The sequence below is a fragment of the Hemitrygon akajei genome, chromosome 18 (genome assembly GCF_048418815.1).
Source record: "Hemitrygon akajei chromosome 18, sHemAka1.3, whole genome shotgun sequence".
Taxonomy (NCBI): domain Eukaryota; kingdom Metazoa; phylum Chordata; class Chondrichthyes; order Myliobatiformes; family Dasyatidae; genus Hemitrygon; species Hemitrygon akajei.
The window spans coordinates 28,100,263-28,126,414 of NC_133141.1; the positions used below are offsets into that span (position 1 = coordinate 28,100,263).

The window sequence follows — 26,152 nt, forward strand, 5'->3', positions numbered from 1 at the left end:
GCTCCAAATAATAAAGCCCCAGCCTGCTCAACCTATAGACATACTCTCTAATCCAGGCAGCATTCTGGTAAATCTCATCTGCACCCTCTCTAAAGCTTCCACATCCATCCTTCCTATGACCACAATAGAACACAATATTCTAAGTGTGGTCTACAATATTATCCCGTGGCTCTTGAACTCAATCCCCGACTAATGAAGCCAACACACCATATACTTTCCTAACAACTATCAACTTGCTCAGCAACTTTAAGGGATCTTTGAACATGGACCCCAAGATCCTTCTGTTCGCCCGCACTGTTAAGAATCCTGCCATTAACTCTGTATTCTTCCTTCAAATTCAACCTTCCAAAGTGAATCACTTCACACTTCTCCAGACTGAACTCCACCTGCCATTTCTCAGCCCAACACTGCATCCTGTCAATGTCTCATTATAACCCAAGACAACCCTCTCCACGATCCACAATACCATCTATCTTTGTGTCATCTGCAAATTTACTAACCTACCTTTCCACTTCCTCATCCAAGTCATTTATAAAAATCACAAAGGGCAGGGGCCCAGAACGGACTCCTTCGGAGCACCACTGGTCACTGACCTCCAGGCAGAATACACACCATCTACTGCCACCTTCTGTTTTCTATGGGCAAGCCAATTCCCTGTGGTCAGGGAATCCCCATTCAATGTGACCATGCATAGCTCCAGACAATAGGCCATGAGGCAGTCTGCCCAAGCCCACTGCCTGCCCCTGAGAAATGCACACATTCCCTGGGGTTCCTCGAGAGATAGAACATGGCGAGTGCTGACTCACTAGTGGACACTACAGGGGGCTGGAGAGCACTATGAAAAGAGGGATGATCCTAAAAAAAAAGAGCATCAAAAGAAAATGTTTTTGCTTGAAGCAAGCCTGTTCCCCACTTCTTTCCGCAGACTAAAGTGCTAGATACTGTAGTCACCTCTCAGCTCCAAAGATGCCTTCATGCACACTTCCAAAGGGGCTGGTACAGCAGAGAATAAAGCGGACAGTACACATCAGCAGCAGGTTCAAGAGTCCCTTTTGCTATGGAAAACAGAACATTCATCTGTTGTATCTAAGCAAGATAAAGAGGGGTAGATGTTGGCTCTAGGCTCACAATTCAGTGAAATCTTTTATAACACAGCCAAATCTTAGAACCAATCTTCAACTCTCTTAAGTCTTTATTTAGCAAAAGCCCTTCAAAAATGTAACATTTTTCAAACTCAACAGCCTAATCAAGTGTTTCGAAAATAAACAAGCAGGTAGAGTAGGTCACTTAAATTCAATTCGAACCTCTGGACTAGTCTTCAGACAATGAATGGGAAAGCATCATTGTGGCTGGAAGTCACTTCCCAGCCGCTCAATTTCATTCACGAAGAAGTCCAGGTCATCCAGGCTAACTCGTGGGCTGACCAGGACCTGCCTGAAGAAGTTTACATTGCTTCCATGTGGCTGGTAACCAACCATCATGGTGCCTTGCTTAACCATCTGTTCCTTGATGAATGGAGCCACCTAAAAGCAAGTGAGAAATGGTCGGTCAGTAACCAGAATAGATAACAGAACACAACCATATTTTGTTATTTCCCTTTATAAAAGGTATACTCCAATTGCAGACACTACCTTCCCCCACCTCACTTCACAATACTTGGCAGCAGCAGATTTCATCATTGTAGACAGTATACAGTGTGAGCCATACTTTAACCAACCACACAAAGTCAACACTTGTACTGGAGTATGTGAAGTATTTTCCCTTCCTCTCCTAAATGGCCTGCCTTCAATTCATAGAACATGTGCCCTTGACTTAATCTTCCATACCGGAGTAAAGTTTTGCTAGCTACCCTATTGATTTCTTTCAAAACCATTACATTCTCCATCACATCAGCCCTCAAACAAGTCTATTCCACATAATACAAGCCTACTTTGCGCTTCTCTCATGATTCAACTCTTGGCGCCCTGGTAATATTCTGGTGGGGTCTGTACTGCAACTTCTTTCTGGACTGATACACTTTCCAAGATGAGATGCCCAAAACTGTATGCAAAATCTAGGTCTGGCCAAGGCTCTCTGTGGTGCAGCAAAAATTCCCTCCCTTTTATTTTCCAGCCCATGGTCTATTTCAACTTCTACTGTTCCCAGTTAGTCACATTTGGGCAAAACGTTTCGCGGTAGTGCTGCTGTGTTAGAGATCTGGTAATCCAGTAGGCTGGTTCCATTGTCAGGGAATTAGGACATATAATATTACAGTACTGTACAGGCCCTTCAGCCCACAATGTTGTGTTGATCTTTTAACCTACTCTAAAATCACTAAGATCTACTCTAAGACTCTTCCCTCCTACGAAGTCCTCTGATTTTTCCATTATCCATGTTCCAATGTGAGAGTTTCTTAAATGCCCCCAATGTATCTGGCTCTACCACCACCCCTGGTAGGCCATTCCATGCACCCAGAACTCTCTTGGTAAATAACATCCCTGCTATACTTTCCTCTAATCACCTTAAAACTATGCACCATTATACAAGCCCTGGGGGAAAAGTCTCAAGCTGTCCACTCAATCCTTGCCGCTTATCATCTTGTACATCTTTATCAAGTCATTTCTCAACCTTCTTCACTCCAAAGAGAAAAGCCTAAACTTGCTCAACCTATCCTTATAAGGCACAGTCTCTAATCCAGGCAGCATTCTGATAAATCTCTCTGCACACTCTGAAAAGCTTCCACATCCTTCCTATAATGAGGTGACCAGAACTGAGCAAAGTATTCCAAGTGCCGTCTAACCAGGGTTGTTTTCTTTTTAAAAGAGCTGCAACATTACCTCATGACTCTTGAACTCAATCCCCCCCAACTAATGAAGGCCAACACACCATAGGCCTTCTTAACAACCTACCAACTTGCACAGCAACTTGACCCCAAGATCTCCGTTTCTCCACACTGCTAAGAATCCCGTCATTAATGCTGTATTCTGCCTTCAAATTCAACCTTTTGAAGTGGATCATTTCACACTTCTCTGGGTTGAACTTCCTTCATCTGCCACTTCACAGCCCAGCTCTGCATCCTGTCGATGTTCTACTGTATACAACACAACCTTCTTCACAATCCACAACATCAGCAACCTTTGTGTCATCTGCAAACTTACTAACCCACCCTTCCACTTCTTTATCCAAGTTATTTATATAAATCACAAAGAGAAGAGGTCCCAGAACAGACCCCTGAAGAACACCACTGGTCACCAATCTCCAGGCACAACTACCCTTTGCCTTCTGAGGCAAGCCAATTCTAAATCTACACAGCCAAGTTTTTGTGGATGCCATGCCTTTTGATTTTCTGAATGAGCCCACTAAGGCATCTTGTCAAATGCCTTACTAAAATCCATATACACCACAAATACTGCTCTACCTTCAATGTGCTTTGTCACTTCCTCAAAGAATTCAATCAGGCTCATGAGGCATGACCTGCCCCTCACAAAGCCATGCTGACTATCCCTGATCAAACTATACTTCAAATGCTCGTAAATCCGGTCTTCAAGAATCCTCTCCAATAATGTCCCCAGCAATGAAGTACAAACTCAATGGTCTATAATCCACAGGGTTATCCCTGCTCCCTTTTTTGAACAAAGGAATAACTTTAGCCACCCTCCAAACATCTGATACTACTCCTGTGGCCAGTGAGGATGCAAAAATGATCACCAAAGTTGCAGCAATCTCTTCCCTTGCTTCCCATGGTAACCTGGGGTATATCCTGCCTGGCCCAGGGGACTCATCTGTCCTAATGTTTTTCAAAAATTCCACCACATGCTCATCTTAACGTGGACATGTTCCAGCATATTTTAAGCTGTCCTCATATTCTTCAAGGTCCCTCTCACTGGTGAATACTGAAGCTAAGTATTCATTAAGGAACTTCCCCGCCTCCTCCAACTCCAGACACAGGTTTCCCTGTTTATCCATGATCAGTCCTACCCTCACACTAGTCATCATCCTGTTCTCCACATACAAGCCTTGGGATTTTCTTTAATCATACTCACCAAAGTCTTCTTGCAGTCCCTTTGAGCTCTGAGTCCACTCTTAAGCTCCTTTCTGGCTACCTTTTAAACTCTCTAGAACCCTGTCTGGTATTTGCTTCCTAAACCTTAAATTCTGACTCGATGCTCTACATCTCTTGGCAACCATGATTCCTTTACCCTACAATCCTTTCCCTGCCTCAACAGGACAAACTTATAGAGAAACCTCAGTAAGTGCTCCCCAAACAATCTCTACATTTCCATTGCGTAATACCCAGTGTACATCCAGTCCCAATTTATGCTCCCAAGTCCTGCTAAATGGCATAATTTTGCTTCCACCAATTAAGTACTGTCCCATACCATCTGCTCCTGTCCCTCTCCAAGGCCATGGTAAAGGTCAGGGAGTTGTGGTCACTGGCTCCAAAATGTTCACCCACCAAGAGATCCGCTCATCACCTCGCACCAGATCAAGAATGGTCTCTCCTATAGTAGGCCTGTGTCAGGAATCTTTCCTGGATACACCTAACAAATCCCATCCCATTTAAATCTTTTGCACTAAGGAGGTGCCAATCAATATGAGGGAAGTTTAAGTCACTCAAGAAAAAAAAACAACTCCACCATGGATGGTCCCAAAGCCAGCTGTGAGAGGAGGAGGGTTGGGGATGGGGTTAGCAACCCCACCCCCTCAAAAGCCTAGTGTTACAGAAATGCCAACAAAAGCTCTAAAGGCGTCATCCCTGGAAGAGGAAGAGTTTTCGAAGATGGCTGCAACTGGGGACAACGTGAAAGACTGGCCCAGAGGATGGGGAAAGGGAAGAACCCTGCTATTTTTGTGCCTTTCCAAAATCTACCTTCTGATCTGTTCCCCAGTGTCTCTGTTACTATTGGTGGGGGGGGGGGGGGGGGAATCTATTGAATATTCCCAAAAGAGTGATACTATCCCTGATTAGCAATGCCACTCCCCCACCGTTCCTTTTGAAACATTTAAATCTCACAACATTGAGCAGCCTCTGGACCCTCTGGCAGTGAACAGATTCTCTATGGAGAAGTCAAAGTTTTTTTAAAAGCACTGAAGTCCTAGTTCAATTTCCACAGTGATTTTCCCTCACAAGAGAGAAACTGTCACCAAACTCAAATCCAAACGCAGCCTTGCCTTTCCTAGGTTTGTCCAGAAGTCTGGAGTGTCTTCTTTCCCTTGCAGACTGGGAGGGATGTACCAGAAGCAGACATTAACAAACTGAGGCTGTAAGAGAAAAGATTGCACTCACTCAAGGCTCTAGCTTAATCCATAAAATCACACTTTTCAAAATAAAAAGCCGACATGTCCATGACAAGGAGAAAGGCTTGAAGATAAATCTGTGACATGAAGAAATTACCCTATACAGAAAATGCTGGAGGAACTCAGCAGGTCAGGTAGCAACTATGGAAATGAATAAATAATCGACGTTTTGGGCCGAGAATCTTCTTCAAAATTGGAAAGGGAAAGATGTCAAAATAAAAAGATGAGGTCTGGGGAAGGGGTACAAGCTAGAATATAATAAGTGAAGCCAGGTGGTTAGAAAAGGTAAAGGGCTGTAGAAGAAAGAGGGGTACTAGTGGGAGGTGATAGGCAGGTGAGAAGAGGTAAGAGGAGAGGGGAGAATAGAAGAGAGAAAGGGGAGGAGAAAAGAAAAAAAAAGGGTTACTAGAAGGAGAAATTGATGTTCATGCCATCACGGTGGAGGCTACCTAGACAGATATGAGGTGTTGCTCCTCCAACCTGAGAGTGGCCTCATCATGGCAGAAGAGGAGGCCATCGACCGACATTTTGGAACAGGACTGGAAATAGGAATTAAAATGGTTAGCTACTGGGAAAATCCGCTTTTGGCAATGGAGTGGAGGTGCTTGACAAAGTGATCCCCCAATCTACATCGGATCTCACCAATGTAAAGGAAGCCATAGCAGACGACCCAAGAGATTCAAAGATGAAGTGTTGTCTCACCTGGAAGGACTGTTTGGGGTCCTGAATGGAGGTGAGGGAGTAGGTGAATGAGCAGGTGTAGCACTTTTTCCATTTGCACAGATATTTGCCAGGAGGGAGATTAGTGGGGAGGGAAGAATGGACGAGGAAATTACGGAGGGAGTGATCCTTGCAGAAAGTGGAGAATTGGGGTTGGGGGTGAGAAGAGGTAAAGATTTGTTTAGTGGTAGAATCTCATTGAAGTTGGCAGAAGTTGCAGAGAATAATGTGTTGGATGTGGAGGCTCATAGAGTGATAGGTGAGGACAAGAGGAACTCTGTCCCTGTTAAGGTGATGGGAAGATGAGGTGAGCACAGATGTCTGGGAAATGGAGGAGATGCAGGTGAGGGCAGGATCAATGGTTAATAGGTTAATTGGTTACATGGGTGTAATTGGACGGCACAAGCTCATTGGGCCTGAAGAACTTGTTACCATGCTGTACCGCTAAATAAATAAAAATGCCAGGAGACAAATGTTTCATAGCAACATACCTACTCCCTCCAAATTGAGTGACATGGATACAAGCATGGAAGGCAAAAGGCTTTACATTTAAAAATTAGTGCCACAGAAATTTGGGATTTGAATCCTAATTTACAGGATGGACCAGAGAGCAGATTACAACCATGAACATCCCGTCCAAACACTAACCTCCAGGTGGGGCATTGGTCAGTCTGTTCTCCTACTTGAGACAAAATTAAACATGGTTTTGCAGATGAAAGGGATTTACACACTGTGAGCTAATTGATGGCTTTTAAAGGGTTCCAAAGATTTGGGTTGAGGGTTTATATTTAAGGTGGAAACCAGCCATAGCAGATCGGACTGCCTCACAATTCTAAGAACCCTGGAGCCATGCAGAATCTATGCCTGCTCCTTTTCAACATGTGGGTCTCCTCCCATACCCTAAGGGAGATGGCTGGTTAATTAGCTAATGTAAATCACTCCTTAATGGCAAAAAAAAACATCCAAGAGTTGACAGACATGTGCAAGGACAGAATAATTTACAGAAGTGTTTCTCAACCTAACTAGGAAGGATGTGGAAGCAATGGAGAGGGTGCAGAGGAGATTTACCAGGATGTTGCCCGGATTGGAAAACAAGTCTTATGAGGCAAGGTTAGCAGAGCTGGGACTTTTCTCTTTGGAGCGTAGAAGGATGAGAGGGGATTTGATAGAAGTCTACAAAATTATGAGAGGCATAGAAAAGGTGGATAGCCAGTACCTGTTTCCAGGGGCACAAATAGCAAACACCAGAGGGCATATGTACGAAGTTAAGGGAGGGAAGTTTAGGGGAGACATCAGGGGTAATTTTTTTTTATTTTTTTTTTAAAACACAGAGGGTTGTGGGTGCCTGGAATGACTTGCCAGGGATGGTAGTGGAGGCTAAAACATTAGGGGTATTTAAGAGTCTCTTGGACAGGCACATAGATGAAAGAAAAATAGGGGGTTACGGGGTAGTGTGGGTTTAGTACTTTTTTAAGGAATATATGGGTCAGCACAACATTGAGGACTGAAGGGCCTGTACTGTACTGTAGTATTCTAGCGTCTAGTAATAATGTCCAAGCGATTTCTGTGTTTTTGTGAGTATGCGGTTCACTGTACTGAAGCCTCTTTCAACAAGACGTACAAGATGATGAGAGGCATCGATTGTGTGGATAATCAGAGGATTTTTCCCAGGGCTGAAATGGCTAACACAAGAGGGCATAGTTTTAAGGTGCTTGGAAGTAGTTACAGAGGGGATATCAGGGCTAAGTTTTTTTACGCAGAGAGTGGTGAGTGCGTGGAATGGGCTGCCGGTGACAGCGGTGGTGGAGGCGGATACGACAGGGTCTTTTAAGAGACTCCTGGATGGATACATGGAGCTTAGAAAAATAGAGGGCTATGGGTAAAGCCTAGGTAGTTCTAAGGTAGGGACACATTTGGCACAGCTTTGTTGGCCGAAGGGCCTGTATTGTGCTGTAGGTTTTCTATGTTTTTAAGGTAGGAGGATGGAAATGCAATGACAAGCAGTTTGGCTCTTCTCCAAAGACCAGGAAACTTCATATGACAATATAGCCAAATTCCACAAAAGCCGCCATTTTTGAAAAGCGTTTTTGCTTCTTCATCATTCCGAATTTCGATAATTTCTTCTTGTGAGCTCTCTTCCTGTTTTTCCCACCTTGCAAAGAACTGGGTTAATTACCCAGTCTGGAATTTCCAGATTATTCAAATCCTTGAATCGATTCTAAAAATCCTTCGGTGATTGCAGGTGTAAGCAGTACTCTTGCAAATCACCATCTGTGAGAGTGCCATACTTTCCATGCAGGGAAACTGTGAGAACACTCATCTCCCAATGTTTTGCTTATATATTTCCAATTTTTCGGTAACAGTGGACACTGCACTTTTTGCCTGGATTAAATTCATCCTGTTGTTTCATAATTAGAATGTTCATTTTGTCATACAGATCGGCTAGGGACATCTCATCTCCACGTAGAAGTTCAATCTTATTTCCCAAGTTCATGTTAACTTTGAGCAAAAATTCAACCACAGTGTCAAAAAGCTCAAAGAGACGTTTTAAGCAGCAGCCTTTTGACAACCAATGCACTTCAGTGTAAAGCAAGCGTTCAAACTCTTGATTGTTATCTTGGCAAAACTGGCGAAATATCCTGCTATTTAATGGATGAACTTTAATTTTGTTGATAGCAGATATTACACAAGTCATGTTTGAAAGAAGTCGCTGGCTGAGGGTTTTAGCTGCAAGATCTTGACGATGAATTACATAATGGATTGCAAACAGACTTGGAATTTCTTTTTTTCATAAATGCCACTAAACCAGCATGGCGACCTGTCATATATGGTGTTCCATCTGTTGCACAAGAAATCATGCTCCTAATCAGAATACTTTTATCCTCAATATACATTTTGAACTTGTCGCAGATCGATTCTCCATTGATATTTGTTTTTAAACTTTTTACAAAAGAGAATTTCTTCATATAAGCTTTTCTATTTTTTGATAAACCGTGCATACGCCATTAGCAATACCTCATTGTCTCACACTGTTGAATCATCCAATTGTATCCCAAATTCTGTTTTTGTAGCTCTGTGCAAACCTCAATGTCTTCACTCATTTCATCAATACGACAAGCTACAGAGTCATTACTCAGAGGAATTGATTTTAAAATACTGGAATCCATTTTGAGAACAGTGGTGAGCACCTCTGATGCAGCAGGCATTATTCATTTTTCACCAATTGTATGAGATTTTCCACACTTTGCTATCAGTTTGGAAATGTTATAAGAAGCAATGAGACCACTGTCAAGTTCATTTTTAGCTTTCTTGGCAAATGACTTGAGTGTGCAACACATTTCAAATGCTTCTTTCACCTTCTGGAGCTGAGTAATGCCACAAATAGCCTTTTCAGGGTATCTTTTACAGAAGTGTTCCTGCAATCTTGATGATTTCATGTCTTCATTAAATAGTACAGTATTACGATAAGACACATGGGGTGTCACGATCTGAAGGGAATGGAATACTTCAGGTATGTAACATTGTATTGACGCACTTCCTGTAGTTTCTGTTTCCTAGCAAGATTAGAATTCAAGGCTTCACTGCCTTCAGCCTCATAGGGACTGCGCCATAAGTATTTATCCATCGTTAGTGGAGCTAAATTAAAATTAAAAATGAACAGAAACTGGGAATGCTATCGGCTGTTGACAACAGCAGCGAGTTGATATGGTCAGTCAGGTCTCAGGCCTCAAGTTAGGGTGCTGCTTACTGCCAAGAATCTTGAATGTCACTGATGAATTTTATTTCCCTTAATGCCCTCTTGGGGGCAGTACTGCCCCCACCTGAAATCACTTGTTTACAAGCATTGAGAGCCAGGAGAGAAATGGAACTGACTGGATTCAGTGGACCAAATGGGCTCCTGTGTCAGGTTAAGGTAGCTGAAGGCACAGTTACTAGATGGTGGGAAAGGAATAAGGGTAGGGAGAGATGTACAAGACTCAAGGAACGAAGTGTCAGCAGTATCGGAGGTTATTGAGATAAGGAACCTAAAATTTTTGTCCTCAAGCGATGAGAATCAATGACAATTGGCAAGAATAGAAAGGGTTAGTAATTTTAAATTCCTCAGTGTTATCATTTCAGAAAGTCTGTCCTGGGTCCAGCACACAAGTACCATTATGGAAAAAAAAACATGGGAGCACCTTTCCTTTTTTTAAAACAAGTATGCAAAGATTCGGCATGTCATCTAAAACTTTGACAGACTTCTATACATGATGGTGGAGAGTTTACTGACCAGTTGCATCACAGCCTGGTATGAAAAATCCTACTAAAAGTAGTGGATACAGCCCAGTCCATCACAGGTAATACCCTCCCCACCATTGAGCACATCAACATGGGGTGCTATCACATACAATCAACATCCATCATCATGGACCCCACCATCCAGGCCATGCTCTCTTCTCACTGCTACCATCAGGGAGGTGATACAGGAGCCTCAGGACCCACACCACCAGGTTCAGGAACAGTTATTACCCATCAGCCATCAGGCTCTTGAACCAGTGGGGATAATTTCACTCAACCCACCACTGAACTGTTCCCACAACCAACAGACTCACTTTCAAGGACATCATCTCATGTTCTCCATATTTATTGTTCGTTTATTTATTTATTTTTCTTTTGTATTCGCACAGTTTGTTGTCTTTTGCACATTGGCTCTTTGTCTGTCCTGTTGAGAGTGATCTTTGATTCTATTGCGTTTCTTGGATTTACTATGATTACCCACAAAAAGTGAATCTCAGGGTTGTATATGGTGACATCCATGTACTTCGATAATAAATTTACTTTGAACTTTTGAAGAGAGGATAACAAGGGGATGGGATTTGGCAAGAGGTCTAGGTGAACATCAAGGGCATAGATTTGGTCAAATTATTTTACAATCACCCAAACATGCAAATAAGATCTGAGGTTGCTCATGTCATGTCAATCTGAAGAGGGTTAGGACCTAAAAAGTTGTTTCATGCCCTTTAATTTGCCATTAAGTTTTGGTCACCCTAAGGACATTTGTGAAAATTAGAGATTAACTTCTTCAATTGAGGCCCATGAACTCTTGCTAGAGTATTGCACTTACAAATGCTGTTATTAACTGGATATATTTAAAGTAACACTCTCTCAGCTACTGTTGAGTGCTGCAGCATCTAATTAATCAGTAGCAATGATGGGGATGGAAGTTGGGAAGGTGCTCTAAGCAGTTAGAGGAATCAGGACTATTTGTGGGAAGGCTCAAACAGGCTTTGATTGTCCCAAATTTTAGCTGAAGGAAACCAATTTCTGACCAATCTGCCCCGGTCTGAAGTAAGTGACATCAACATTAACACAAATGCTAATGCCATGTCGGCAGGTGTAACCAACCAATCATTTAAAAAAAACTTCTCAAGGGATACCAGTGGAGGTCAGGTGGTGTGTGGAGCTATACCAGTTAGAGAAAGGCAAAGGTGAGGACAAAATGGGGAGGGCCAGAGCTAAAAAAGTGTCACTGAGCACAAAGCTCAATTATTCAAATAACACCAAGGAGAATGAGACAGATTTGGAGCTCCCTTGGTTTGGCAACGTACAGGCATTTTCAATTGCCCACCATACCTTAATTTATGAAATGTACTCCTGAAATTATTTGTGTAGGAAAGGCAGGGTGAAAGTCACTGTGGGCAGTTCAGTACAACATATTCGGACAAGTAGTTGAACTTACTCATTACTGTGAAAAGTAACTTGAGAGTGGATGCACATACCCCAAAGTGTCATGCTGTTATGGCAAAAAAAATTACTAAATCAAGGAATACCTGTATTAGAGCTGTCACTTTACCTCCATAAGTAGTCGAAAACCTGCTCTCTCTTTTATCTCATTGACCAGATACCTGGAAAATTAATAAAGCACTAATATATAAGATCCTTGATATACAAAATACAGAACATCATTTCTTAGAGGGTACAAAACTCTGCAGAAAGGACAATGTTTGTGGGAGTAAGCTGGTGGTAGAGACCAACGAGAAGGCAACAAACAGAAGCTGGTGCACGTGGAAGTGGGAAGGGCTGCAGTTTGAAGCCAATTGGAAACTTTCCCACATGGCTACAGCAGTGCAATGGACATATGGCTAAGTAATTCACCCCTCCCATCTGAAAAGCAATTTAGAAACCAGTAATAAACAAACAAAATGAAAGCTCAAGTGCAGTTTAAGCCTCCACCCCGGGATGAAAGATATCCAGAGTCCAGGCCTTCACTCTGTGTGCAAAGGCTAGCTACGTGGACGGGTGACAAAGGACATCTGTGGATGTCAGGCTGTCGCAGATCGGTGGGTCCTGGGATTGGATGTCTGTGGAAGCAGGAAGCACAAGGGCTGGTGAGTCAGTAAGCTTAGAGTTCAAAGTCCCATCATTGGCTACCTTGGGGTCAATACCAAAGATGGAAGCCCGAAGGCGATCAGAAGTCTGGAAGTTGAAGCCCACTGGCTGAAGCCTGAAGACTGGAGGCTGGGGTAGGAGGACTCTCTGGGTGAGAGTGAGCGTAGGTCACTGTTTTGCTGCTGTTGTTTCATTGCTTGTTGTCTTCTCTGTTCTGGTGGGCATGCTATGTTGGAACTGGAATGTGTGGCAACACTTGCGGGCTGCCCCCAGCACATCCTCAGGTGAGTTGGTTGTTAACACAATGTCACGTTTCACTATATGGGATAAATAAATGAATCTGAAAAGTGCTTCATAAGGAAGAAAACCAGCTGTTAACTGGTCCAATGACCAAGCTATAAGCAGGTACACCCAGAATGAGGAGCCACCTTGAGAAGATGCACAGTTAGTCCACAGGAGCATAACAAGTATGGGCAGGATGAAGCAGAACAGACCAAACCTCTCCAGTCAGGAGGCAATAACCAACTGAACAGAACCAATGTAAACAGGCCCAGCCTCAACAGAAGAGCCCAGTATACGTACAAGGCAAGGCAGTGGATCTTGGCTTCCTCCGATCACCACAAAACACAATCTTCAGCCAATCAATACATGCCACATGATACCAAGAAACAGCCAAGTGTCCTGGTTGTAGTGCCAACATAAACTAAAAGCTATGGACCCCCAATATGCTGAGGAGCTATGCTCCAGGATAAGTCATGAGCAAAAATATTCCAAGAAAGCCCTATCCACTAAAAGCAGGACAAATACAATCTTGCCCTACCATCACCATTGTGTTAGAAAAGAATGGTACAGATTGCATTTGTAATTCAGTAACAGTATATTCACAATAATAATCGGAAGAATGTTGTTTTGTTGGGCTGTATATATGTACAGGCAAATGACAATAAACCTAAACTTGACCGACTCGCCAAGTCCCAGTCTGGGCTTCACTGGGACAATTCACAACCTTGGCCCAAAGAACCAAGCTCCACAGGTGAGGTGGGAATGTCTGATCTTAACTGAAGTCAATGGGCACCAATGGGTAAACATCCCAAAAGTTAAAGTTGCCTCTTGCACTAAAACACGGTGGTTACAACTATTGGAGACTCAGGAGCATCAACCATCAGGCTGCGAAGCAGTGGGACAACTTCACTTGCCCCATTACCGAACTGTCCCTACAACCCATGGATTCACCTTCAAGGATTCCATCTCATGTTTTTCATATTTATTTATTTATTATTATTTTTTTTGTATTTGCAGTTTGTTGACTTTTTGCACGCTGGTTGTTTGTCCATCCTGTTGGGTGCAATCTTTCACTGATTCTATTACGATTTTACTGAGTATGCCCACAAGAAAACAAATCTCAGGAGTTGTATATGGTGACATATATATACTTTGATGATAAATTTACTTTGAACTTTGAAAACCCAGCTTGAGAACATCACTACAGGAGATCTTAAGGACAGTGTCTTATGTGCCACCAACTCCCTGAACAGAACAGAAACAGGGATGTTTGCTTGTGACTGCATAATTTTATATTTATTCATAACTCGTTTGAAAAATCAATGAACTACAATTGCTGAAAATCTGAACAACTGAAAATACTGGGAACATTGAGCAGTCAGTGAACATCTGATGTAAGTCATCCATCTGTCATATTGGATCAGTCTTTTCTCCATAGAATGAGCTGACCCGTGTATTTTGCATTTCTCTCTCACACTTCAAATTAACCCAAGGCTACCTAAGCTTGCCCTATCTGGGACCATCTCTTCTCTCCTGCATCCTTGAAATTAAAACCAGATGGTTACTTTTCCACATTCAAAAGGTCTTTGACCTGGAACATTAACTCTTTCTACAGACGTTACCCAACTTGCTGACCGTCCCCAGCATTGCTTCTATCCCTGGATAATGCGGTCCACCCCTATATACACCAAGCCTTGGATGACTTCCAGTACTACATTGCTGCAGCATACCATCTGCAAAATGCACTCGATTTACCTGGGCTCCTTTGGCAACACTTCCAAAATCCAGTGACCTCTTCCATCCAGAAGAGGCAAGGAAAAGGCAGTTGGAAGCACTGCCTGCAGGTCCCCGAGTCTCACAATGCCCTGAAGTGCCCTTCATAGTCAGCTAGTGTTCACAGTTGGTGTTCACAGCATTGTGGAAGTACCTTCACATGGCTTGAAGTACTTCAAAGCCACTGCCTTGCGGACAATTAAGGATGCACTTGCTGACCTTACCTGCAAGGCCCATGTCCTGTCAATGAATGAATATCCTCAGAACTCAATAGTCACTGAAGCAGACTCAATGGCAAAGGGACTCTGGCTTTCTCTTCAACTTTGATTATACTTTACCCTGCAAGACTTTGCTATTCTGATCTACCCACTCTTAATGAGTGATACTCAGATGTCCTACGCGAGGCAAATCAGGAAGAAGCTGAGCATGTGCGCACACCTCTACATATTAAATGCAGATTCATGGTTCCTTCCCATGATATTTATTCCCAGGTAGCCCCTACCACAGGAACATATGACATAGAAAGTAATTTAACCTATTGAGTGTATGCTAGCACTCAGAGCAACACTCATTTCCCTGTGATTTATTTTCACATGCTCCTCACCTCACCCTTCCTCCTGCCCTCTCCCCACAACTCCACTAGCCCCACAAGAAACATTGTATAGTGACCAACTAACCTATCAACGGGGTGCAGGAGGAAACAGGAGAGACTGAAGGACACCTATACAGTCACAGGGAGAACGTGCAAACTCCCCACAGGCAGCGTCCAAAGTCAATATCAAACCCAGGTGTCTGGAGCCATAAGACCATTGTGCAAGAGCTGGATACATTGAAACTGGAATGATGCAAATCAGGAAAATGTACTTGATAAAACATACCCATATCCTTAATGCTAAAACATAGAACACATCAGTGCAATACAGGCCCTTTGGCCCATCATGTTGTGCCAACTTTTTAACGTACTCAATATCAACCTAACTCTTCCCACTTATATAACTGTCCATTTTTCTATCATCCATGTGCCTATCCAAGAGATTCTTCAATGCCCCTATTGTATCTGCCTCTCCCTCCACCTCTGGCAGCATGTTCCATGCACCCACCATTCCTCCGAATTCCCCTTATACCTTCCTCCGAACACATTAAAATTATGCTCCCTTGTATTAGCCATTCTTGTCCTGGGAAAAGGTCCTTGGCTATCCACTCTATCTATACCTCTTATCATTATGTACACCTCTATCAGGTCACTTCTCATCCTCCTTTGCTCCGAAGAGAAAAGTCCTAGTCCACTCAGCCTATTTTCATAAAACATGCCCTCTTGTTCAGGCAGAATCCTAGTAAATCTCTTCTGTACTCTCTCTAAAGTTTCTACATCCTTCTTATAATAAGGCAACCAACAGAACACAATTCTCCAAGTGTGGTCTAACCTAGCTGCTACTTTACCTCACGGAAAACAGAAGAAAAATAAACATCCAAGTTTGGTAAAACAGGCAGTTTCTGAGTCATTCTACTCCCAAGGCACTGTGAACACTCAGTTTTAACCCCTTCTGAAATTAATTGGTAGTTAAACTCTTGGGATGGAGCAATGACCAAGGGTTACCTTAATTCAAGGCTGTTGCCTTCTCTACTTAGCACTTGATCAAGTGAGGGCAGCTCCTACTTTGGAAATGGAAACATTGGGGAAAAGGTAAGATAAACTCTGATGGGACAACTTGCTTCAAAGACTTAGCGCAAAATCCTCAATGCAGGAAAAATGTCTTCCCACACACATGTAGCATTAAGGGACAGAAGGATTTGAAGTATCATGAAGGATTTGAACAAACAATAGCCAAGAGAACACTGGAAAAGTAAAGTGCAGATCAGCTCATTTCTGACCACAACACCAACCTGGCACAGGCAAAGGCACGATCAACCCTTTCCTCCAGCCCTCGAGTACCGACAGCCTTCCACATCAGCCACAGCTTGAAACAATCCACCTTCCGACCACACTGAAGAGACTTGTCACCAGTGTCGTAGGAGACATCATAAAACTTGTCTGGCTGGAAGAGGTAACTTGCATTGGCTGAGTGACAATTCTTCAGGAGGCCCTGGCAAGACACAGCGGCAAAATCCAAAAGGTTGGGTAAGAAATTTACAGAGTGGCTCAGGTGGAAATCGTGTGGAAACTACATCTGAGAAATGCTGGGATTTTGACTTACAGTGTCATCTTTGAGCAGAAAGGCGGAACACTGCAGCCCTGCCTGCAGCATTTTGTGTGGGTTCCAGGCAACAGAATCAGCCCTAGGAAGAGAGCAAAGCGATTAATATCAACATTCCCAAGTAGTCATCCTATAGAGAGCATGTTGAAAACAAGACAAGAGCAGACAACATCTGAAAGGAGAAGTTGATGGCCTGGGTTAAGACTTCAGCACTGTAAGTGAGATTCCACTAAACTTGCATCCAACCTGTGATACTTCCAGATGGAACTATATTCTTCTACTATATACCCACCATTCTACTTACATCAATCAACTTTCGGCACCTTCTTAAAAATATTCTATCAAGGTAGTAAGACATAACTTGCCTCACATAAAGTTGACTGTCCCTATGGCTTCCAGGATTATTCCCACTTCCCTTCAGCTGTTTGCTTGTGGCTGAAGAGTATAGGAACAAATTGGTCAAGGCTCCATCGATCTCATCTCTTGCCTCTCTCAATAATCTAGGGTATATCTTATCAGGCCCTGGAGATTTATTCACCTTAACATTCTTCAAGAGATCCAACATTATTTGCTCCTTTGTTCCAAAATGTCTTAGCATATTAGAATGTTTCACACTGATTGCCCTGTCCTCCATATCCTTCTCCTTGGTAAAATTTAGGACCTCACCCACATCTTTCGCCTCCAAGCACACCCTTTATCTTTAAGTGGTCCTACCCTTTGCCTAGTTATCCTCTTGCTCTATATGGAATGCCCTGGGTTTCTCTTTAAATGTTCAAAGGTTCATGCCAAGTGTTATGCATTTATTATGTCAGTAATATTTGAGTAATATTATAAATATCAAATCAAGTTTAATTATCATTCAAACCAGACATAGGTACAGTTGAATGAGACAGTGTTCCTCTGGGCCCAAGATGCAAAACATTCAAAATAGCAAGCAAACATTCAAAAATAGTGAGCAAAGAAGCATATTCACTTGGAGAAAAAAAACATATACACTTTATAGTCCAAGACCCTGAGCAACAATGTCCTGCGATTGATGGTACAGTCTCCTGGCAGTGTATAAACACATGCTTGTCATTCCACCGCTCAAACACAGGAGGGCAGCACCAACAGGATAGGCCAGGCCCCAGCTGAGCTCAGACGCTATACTGTAGTGTTACCACGTCCATTCACCTGGTCTACAACAGCAGGCAAGGCTGAAGCTTGAGGCCTGGTCCTCGCTACAACCGAGGCTATACAGCTGCCATGTCGTCTGTCCTTCCACCAGACATTGTTAACAGGCCTGCGACAACTTACATCATCACTGGCCAACAGAGTCTTGCGATCACAAGTAAAATGTCTGAGACAATCTCTCACAGTTATACTGCACCAACTCCGATGGTTCCGAGTAGCAGGCAGAAACACGGTCTGCATCAGGTCAGCTCCTCTGACATCCCGGCCTCGGCCAGCCCCCTCGATTTCTCGGCCGACATCAGTCCAGCTATTCTGATCAATGAGCAGCAGCTCACTGATGGAGTAGCCCTGCAGTACTCTAAGTTCTTGGGCTAGAATTACCACTGGATCGTAAAATATAAATTTTACAACGAGAAAAGCACCTGCGGTTGGCCCCCGAGAGGCCACTGTGTTTACATGTGCCACCATCTTACCGGAAGTACATATTGTTTGATTAAACATTCTTGTTGATTTAAATAATTCACTACAGGTAAAAATACGTGAATTGTATACGTCATGACAGTACCATGCGATACATGCATGCCTTGCATAAAGTTAACACAAACCAAGATGAGCATCTCTCGGATCTCCTGTTTTCCTTTGAATTCGCTTACTGTTTTGGAGTTATAAAACAACAGTGGTAATGAGGTTTGTTTGTTTTTTTTATATAAACAAACCCGATACAGCTACTGACCTGTTAAAGCGCACCAGATGCTCGAGTAAAAAAAGGCAGCGCAGCATGTTCTTCGGAAGGGAAGAAGTGATCGAGTTTTTTAAAAAAATGCAGAAAACTGAAAAATTTATGGGTTCATAAACAGTGAGAGCTGGGTGATAATAATCATAACAAAAGAGCAGAAATAGCTAGCCACATTGGAAAGGTTGACATTTGATTACACAAGAGATAACTGGATTTTATATACTAAATGGATTGAACAGATTTAAAGCAATGAAATAGCCAATGAGAAACAACTGCCAGTTTTGCTGAGTGCTTTAGGTGGAAAGGCACAGTTTGCTTCAAAGTCTGACTACTCCAACGAAGCCAGCCGCAAGTTAGCCTTGTAGATATCATGAAAGCAATGCAGAAACAACTCACATTTGTAAGAGCAGTTGAAATAGCTCTACCTATGGAAAGAGCAAACAGAGATGCGAATGAGTTGCAGTCAGGAATGAAAGTGAGCGTGAACAAAATTGCAACTTCTAAACAGAAACTGGCCTGGCTGAACAAACTGTGGCAGGGATGTGGCAGGGCTCACATGCACCAGACCAATGCAATTGCACAGGGAAGAGAAAAAGATAAGCTGCAAATTCAAAAAGAGCGCTAATCTGCACTCTATTAATGAAAATCTTGATTATGATGAGTGTGACATAGGACTGAGTAGCCTTAAGAGTCACAATGTGAAAACTCACCAGAGCTAAGCAATATGGCTTACACCAGAAGTGAAAAGTAGAAATTGGATACTGACTTGACTGTTTGAGTCATTTCATAAAATGAGTTTGAATGGCATTTCAAAGATATTAAACTGAAGCCTGCAGGTATCCAACTGAGAACTTTCACTGGAGAAAAGATTACTCCTGTGGGAATGACATTTGTAACAGTGAAATACAACAACCAACAAGCCACACTGGGCTTGTATGTGGTTAGAAACAGGAGGGCCCGCATTGTGGCTTTATGAGTGGCTGAGACAACTACAGCTTGATTAGAGATCCATCCACAATTTGTATGCCACAACCCCTGCAGTAGAATGAACTGAAAGTGAATTAAGAAAAGCACTGAATGATGCTACAATGGTCTCCATGCTGTACACCATGAACCATTGCCTAACAGAGGACAAACATATGTCGGTGCCACCTCTGTGCCTCTTGTTGGAAAGCAGACTGGAGCAAGAAAGGACCATGCTGTTCAGAGGAACTGTGGAAGTGACAAAAGCCAGGAGCCTGTTAGCCACAGTTCAGCGCAGAGACGAGTAAACCTTACCGAGCACCGAACTGAACTGGCCCATCCCTCACCCCCTGCCCCAACACCTTATCCTTTTCAGTTTGGCCTGGCGCTTAAATCATCCAAACCTCAGGTCATTCCTCCCTCTCGGGCCCAGGCCCCGCTGCCTTGATTCAGGCTGTACCTGACCTTTCCAATTTGGCCCGGGGCTTAAACCGATCAAATCTCAGGTCTTTCCTCACTCTCAGGCCAGGCCCTGCCGCCTCGATTCGGCCCGTACACGCCACGCTGCAACCGCCCTGCACCTCTGAGACTTCATTTCACAACACAAAAATAACAGGTCATACAGGTGGTTCAAAAGCTCAACTCCAAAGGGAAGTTACAGGCCATTGACAGCAGTTATCGCTTACCAGAAAAAGTGTGATCAGCAAAGTAATTAGTATTTCATTTGTTTTACTTACTACCGGAAAGTAGTCACTGTGCTTCACCAGCGCCATCTTAAACCGTGAGCGGCCAATGGAGAATAAAGGAGTCAATGGAGATACAAAAATAGTGGATTCATCATTTGATGTTGAGGATGGGCAAAAGAAGGTTCAATAAGAGAGTACTCCAATGAACTAAATGCACCTTTCCAAGATCAAGATGCACAAACTAAAAAGAAGGAAAAGAGAAAGAGCGGGGTAAAAAGGGAGAAAGAAGCCAGCACCGGGAGATAAGCAAGGATCAAAGTAGATCCAGGGAGACAAGCTGAGAAAAGGAGAAGAAAGGTGGCTACCCCTGTCAGAAGCACTTCCTGCAGACCCAGAGTCAACTCTACAGCCACCACAGAGGCAGCCCTGGAACCTACAATTGCTTCACAGCCACAAGTCTCACCTACCAAGCAGAGTGACACACCCCCCACCCCATCAGGAAAGACGTTATACCACAAGAATAAGAATTTGTCCAAGGTGATTAAATCTTTAGGCCTGAATGGGACAAATTTGAAAATTTGCTATGTTATGGATGTTTGTATAGTATTTGCATTATAGAAATCAAGTAATATAATATAATAGTTGTGTTATATATTTTATATTGTGTGCAAAGTTGAGATTCATTCACTATTGAGTTGGAATTTATAGCTAAGCAGGGAGGAGTGTTGTTTATTTAATATTTCAGTAATATTTGAGTAATATTGTAAATATATTGTTTAAGCATTCTTCATTTAAATAATTCACTGGAGGTTATAGATAAAATACATGAATTGCATACGTCATGACACTACCACAACTCTCTTATAGTAAACACTAACTATGACTCGCATATCTCGGCTCTCATTTTCCTTTGAATTAGTTTGGTGTTTTGGAGTTACAAAGCATAACACCGAGGACGTTTCATGGCCTCTCCTGACTTTCCTAATTCCCTTCCTGAGTTCTGTTGTGGCTTCTTTATAATCCTCAAGGGCTGTTTGAATTTAGTTTCCTAAACCTTACATACATTTCCTTTTCCTTCTTGACTAAATTCACCATCTCTCTCAACATCCAAGGTTCTCTTACCTTGCCCTCCTTGTCCTTCCTTCTGGCTGGAACATACCTGGCCTGTACTCTCACCTGGTCCAGTACTGCCCCGCTCTAGTTGTCTGATTTACTAAACCCTCCTAGATGCCGCAACAAATTCTGCCCCATCTAAACCTCTAGGACCAAGATAGTCTTAATCTATATTAGTTCAAAGTAAATTTATTAAAGTACATATACGTCACCATATACAGCCCTGAGATTCATTTTCTTGCAGGCATTCACAGTAGAATAAAGAAATACAAAAGAACCAATGAAAAGCTACACACAAATGCAAATAACCAATGTGCAGAAGGCAAACTGTGCAAATACAAAGAAAAATAAATAAATAAATAAATAAATAAAATCAAGAACACGAGTTGCAGAGTCCTTGAAGGTGAGTCCATAGGTTGCCGAATCAATTCGGAGTTGAGGCGAGTGAAGTTATCCACACTGGTTCAGGAGTCTGATGGTTGAAGGATAATAACTGTTCCTGAACCTGGTGGTGTGGGACCTAAAGCTCCCGTACCTTCTTCCTGATGGCTGTAGCAAGGAGAGAGCCTGGCCTGGATGGTGAGGGCCCTTGATGATGGATGCTGCTTTCTTGAGGCAGCGCTCCTTATAGATGTGCTAAATGGTGGAAGGGCTTTACCTATGATGGACTGGGCTGTATTCACCACTTTCTGTAGGTTTTCCCATTCTTGGGAATTGGTGTTTCCATACCAGCCGTGATGCAACCAGTCAGGATACTCTTCACTGTACATCTAGAGAAGTTAACGTCACCCACTACAGCAAGCATGGTGTTTTAACACCTTTCTCTAATCTGCCTGAATATCTGTTCCTCAATGCCCCTGTGGTTACTAGGGACTCTGTAGTATAACCCTAGAGTGATTGTACCTTTTTAAAGATATTTTAAGTTCTACTCATATAGACTTTATAGATGATCCCTCCATCTGAGTGCAGCTGATTAATAGAGTAATTCCAGCCTGTCCCTGCTTACTTCCCCCTAGAATCAAAACCCTAGAATATTAAGCATCCAGTCCTGCCCCTCTCAATCAAGTCTCTGTTATTGCCACAACATCATAGTTCCTTGTATTGATTCATGCTCAAAGTTCATCACTCTCACCCTTAATACTCCTAAAAACACACGCACTTCAATCCATCCATCTCATTGTGTGCCTTACTTTGTTCCTGCCTGCTCTGACATCTACCTTCCTCTCAATCTCTCCACTTTCTGATGTGGTGTTCTAGATCCCAACCCCTCATCAAATTAGTTTAAACACTCAGAGTGCCACTAGTGAACCTCCTGGCTAGAGTACAGTATTAATTCCCCCCCAGTTAAGTGTAACCTTGTATCTACTGCACTGAATTCCACCACATCTGCTACTGCTGAACACACTTTTTCCAATAGATTACTGCTCAGAATTGCTTGAACATGTTGACTTAACTCAGTCAGAGTCTCTTTCAGCTTCATCCAACTCCACTTCTACACTTTCAGCACAGTTCATTTCTTTTCTTGTCCTGCAGAGTAACCATACCCATCAAATGTGATAGAATCTTCAAAAGTTGATGCATTCCTAGCACTAAATACACTCATTTTAAAGTTTAAAAAGTCTTAGTGAATCTCAAGAAAACAGTATATAGCCTTACTGTAGCAGTCCCTACCTCTCAATCCCAGTTAGCAGGTGTCGGTGTTTCTTGGAAAGTAAGGCACTTCCACCCCAGGCTGCCTGTTAGAAAGAGAGGGGAGAATAAGAAACAGCAATGACAAGGCAACTGGACAGGAGGCATATCCTGGGCAGTGGGGGTCCTTAATGATGGATGCCATTTTTGAGGCATCACTCCTTGATGTCCTGGATGCTGGGGAGGATAATGTCCATGATGGAGCTGACTGCAGCTTATTTATTTCCTGTGCAGTGAGCCTCACTCCATACCAGACAGGGATGCAACCAGTTAGAATGCTCTCCATGGTACATCTGTAGAAATCTGTGAAAGTCTTTGATGACATACCAAATCTCCTCAAATCCGAATGAAATATAGTCACTGTCATACCTTCTTTGTAACTACATCGAAATGTTGGGCCCAGGATAGATCTACAGAGATGTTGACACCCAGGAACTTGAAATTGCTCACCCTTTCCACTTCTTATCCCTCTGTGAGGACTGGTGCGTGTTCCCTTGTCTTACCCTTCCTGAAGTCCACAATCAGTTCTTTGGTCATACTGACGTTGAGTACAAAGTGGTTGCTGTGACACCCATCAACTACCTGTTATATCCTGCCCCGTATGCCCCCTCATCACCATCTGAAATTCTGCCAACAGTAGTTGTGTCTTCAGCAAATTTAAAGGTGGCATTTGAGCTGTGCTGAGCCACACAGTAATGGGTGTGGAGAGAGTAGAGCCGCGGGCTAAGCACACATCCCTGTGGTGTGCCAGTGTTGATTGGCAGCAAGGTGAAGATTCATCAGCACTATCATGGGGATATTTAGCCAGAAGAGCACAACTGATTATTTGACAGCACAAATGAATAACAATGCCTTTGGTACACTGATGCAAATGTGCATTTGCTTTTAGTTTTATCTAGGATTAGATAACACAAACAGGGCTTGTGTGAAACCTAAATAAGGTCACTGACCAACTGGGCTAGATGGACTCTTGAACTGCACATTAGAAGTGGCTATTGTGCTGTATATAAGCCAGTCTCCCAAGTGCCACATTCCCCTTCCAGCTAGGATCAAGCAGGTGTCAGAGTTGGCTTGGTTGCTAATATAGTTATAAAAATTTGGAAGCATGCCTAAAATGTTCTTTAAAGTACATTAAATAGGGCTGTCCCTTTGAACACATAGTTACTGAGAGCTGGCATTCAAGCTCAGTACCCCATCCACCTATCAAAATGTTTGCAGTCCCCATCACCATTACTCCATGCATGTTAAAGAGTATAACACCCTACCCAACAGCACTATGGGAACACCTCAAAAGAGCTCCAATTTAAGACAGGGGATTCAAGGTCAATAAATGTTAACCTTGTTTCCAATACCTTTGAAGAGAGATCACAGACTATTGCAAGAAACAAAGTTGTTATAGGAGGCAATTTCAACTTTCCACATTTTGACCAGGACTGCTATACTATAAAGGGACAAAATGGGATAGAGTTTGTCAAACGTGTTCAGGAAAGTTTCCTTATTCAGTACGTGGAAATCCCAATGAGAGAGTGTGCGATGTTTGATCAGCTATGAGACAGGGCAAGTGAGAGAAGTTTGTGTAGGGGAACACCTTGCATCCAGTGATCATAATGCCATTTGTTTCAAAGCAAATATGCAAATAGGTAAGCTTGTCTGTGGGTTGAGGTTCTAAGTTGGAGAAAGGCCAATTTTGATGGTATCAGAAATGATCTGACAAGGCATTTGACAAGGTCCCATATGGGAGGTTGGTCAAAAAGGTTCAGTTGTTTGGCATTCAGGATAAGGTAGTAAATTGGATTATACATTGGCTTTGTGGGAGAAGCCAGAGAGTGGTAGTAGAGGGTTGCCTCTCTGACTGGATGCCTGTGACTAGAGGGGTGCTACAGGGATCGGTGCTGGGTCTGTTGCTGTTTGTCATCTATATCAACGATCTGGATGATAATGTGGTAAACTGGATCAGCAAATTTGCGGATAACACTAAGATTGGGGGTGTAGTGGGCAGTGAGGAAGGCTATCACGGCTTGCAGTGGGATTTGGACCAGCTGGAAAAATGGGCTGAAAAATGGCAGATGGAGTTTAATGCAGACAAGTGCAAGGTTTTGCACTTCAATAGGACCAACCAGTGTAGGTCTCATACAGTGAACGATACGGCACTGAGGAGTGTGGTAGAACAAAGGGAATACAGATCCATAATTCATTGAAAGTGGCATCACAGGTAGGGTTGTAAGAGAAAGCTTCTGGCACATTGGCCTTCATAATCAAAATATTGAGTACAGGAGATAGTATGTTATGCTGAAGTTGTATCAGACATTGCTGAAGCCTAATTTGGAGCATTGTGTGCAGTTTTGGTCACCTACAGGAAAGATGTAAGTAAGGTTGAAAGAGTACAGAGAAAATTTACAAGGATGTTGCTGGGTCTGGAGAACCTGAGTTATAAGGAAAGATTGAATAGGTTAGGACTTTATTCTTTGGAATGTAGAAGACAGAGAGGTATACAAAAATGAGGGGTATAGATAGGATAAATGCAAGCAGGCTTTTTCTACTGAGGTCGGGTGGGACTACAACTAGAGGTCATGGGTCAAGGGTGAAAGGTGAAAAGTTTAAGAGGAACATAAGGGGATACTTCTTCACTCAGAGGGTCGTGAGAGTGGTCCATGCAGGCTTGGTTTCAACATCTGAGAGAAGTTTGGATAGGTACATGGATGGTAGAGGTCTGGGTGCAGGTCAATGGGAGTAGGCAGTTTAAATGGTTCAGCGTGCACTAGATGGGCCGAAGGGCTTGTTTCAGTGCTGTAGTTTTCTATGACTCTACCTAAATGAATCAAGTCCATGCATCCTGTCAAAGAAGGAGACATCTAAATTAAAGGACTATTAAAGCAAGAAAAATCATCCTGTATAACCATAGCACACTATCACTTCTTATCCTTAAAAATCAAAAGAACTGCACATGCTAAAAATCCAACTAAAAGCAGAAGATACTCAGCAGGTCATTTAGTGTCTGTGAGAAGTGAAACAGAGCTATTAATGTTTCAGGTTAAAGACAATTCATCAGACTCATTTTGTACTCATGCATATTGTAATTCAATATTGTCATTACTTTCCTTGCCAAATTTTCAGCCTGCTCTATTGCCAACTCTCCCCTTCCTTTTCTGGATCGCTAGTTCAGAAGGCAGACTAGT

The 26,152-nt window shown here is 42.8% G+C and overlaps 1 protein-coding gene across 3 annotated transcripts in view; it reads right to left on the reverse strand.

Moving 5' to 3' along the window:
- Window positions 1-1,178: 1,178 nt before the first annotated feature.
- csad (cysteine sulfinic acid decarboxylase) overlaps window positions 1,179-26,152 on the reverse strand; it is a 53,018-nt gene continuing 28,044 nt past the window's right edge. Inside the window, exons 10-15 of one of the 3 annotated variants that reach the window (XM_073071179.1) lie at window positions 22,959-23,023; window positions 16,617-16,698; window positions 16,306-16,505; window positions 11,831-11,882; window positions 5,152-5,241; window positions 1,179-1,523 (exon numbers count right to left, since the gene is read on the reverse strand). In XM_073071179.1, coding sequence (XP_072927280.1) covers window positions 1,341-1,523; window positions 5,152-5,241; window positions 11,831-11,882; window positions 16,306-16,505; window positions 16,617-16,698; window positions 22,959-23,023 — 672 coding nt within the window. In that variant the 3' untranslated portion in view covers window positions 1,179-1,340. Of the gene's footprint in view, window positions 1,524-5,151; window positions 5,242-11,807; window positions 11,883-16,305; window positions 16,506-16,616; window positions 16,699-22,958; window positions 23,024-26,152 lie in introns of all 3 variants that reach the window. The other 2 variants (XR_012102035.1, XM_073071180.1) reach the window with 2 other exon arrangements.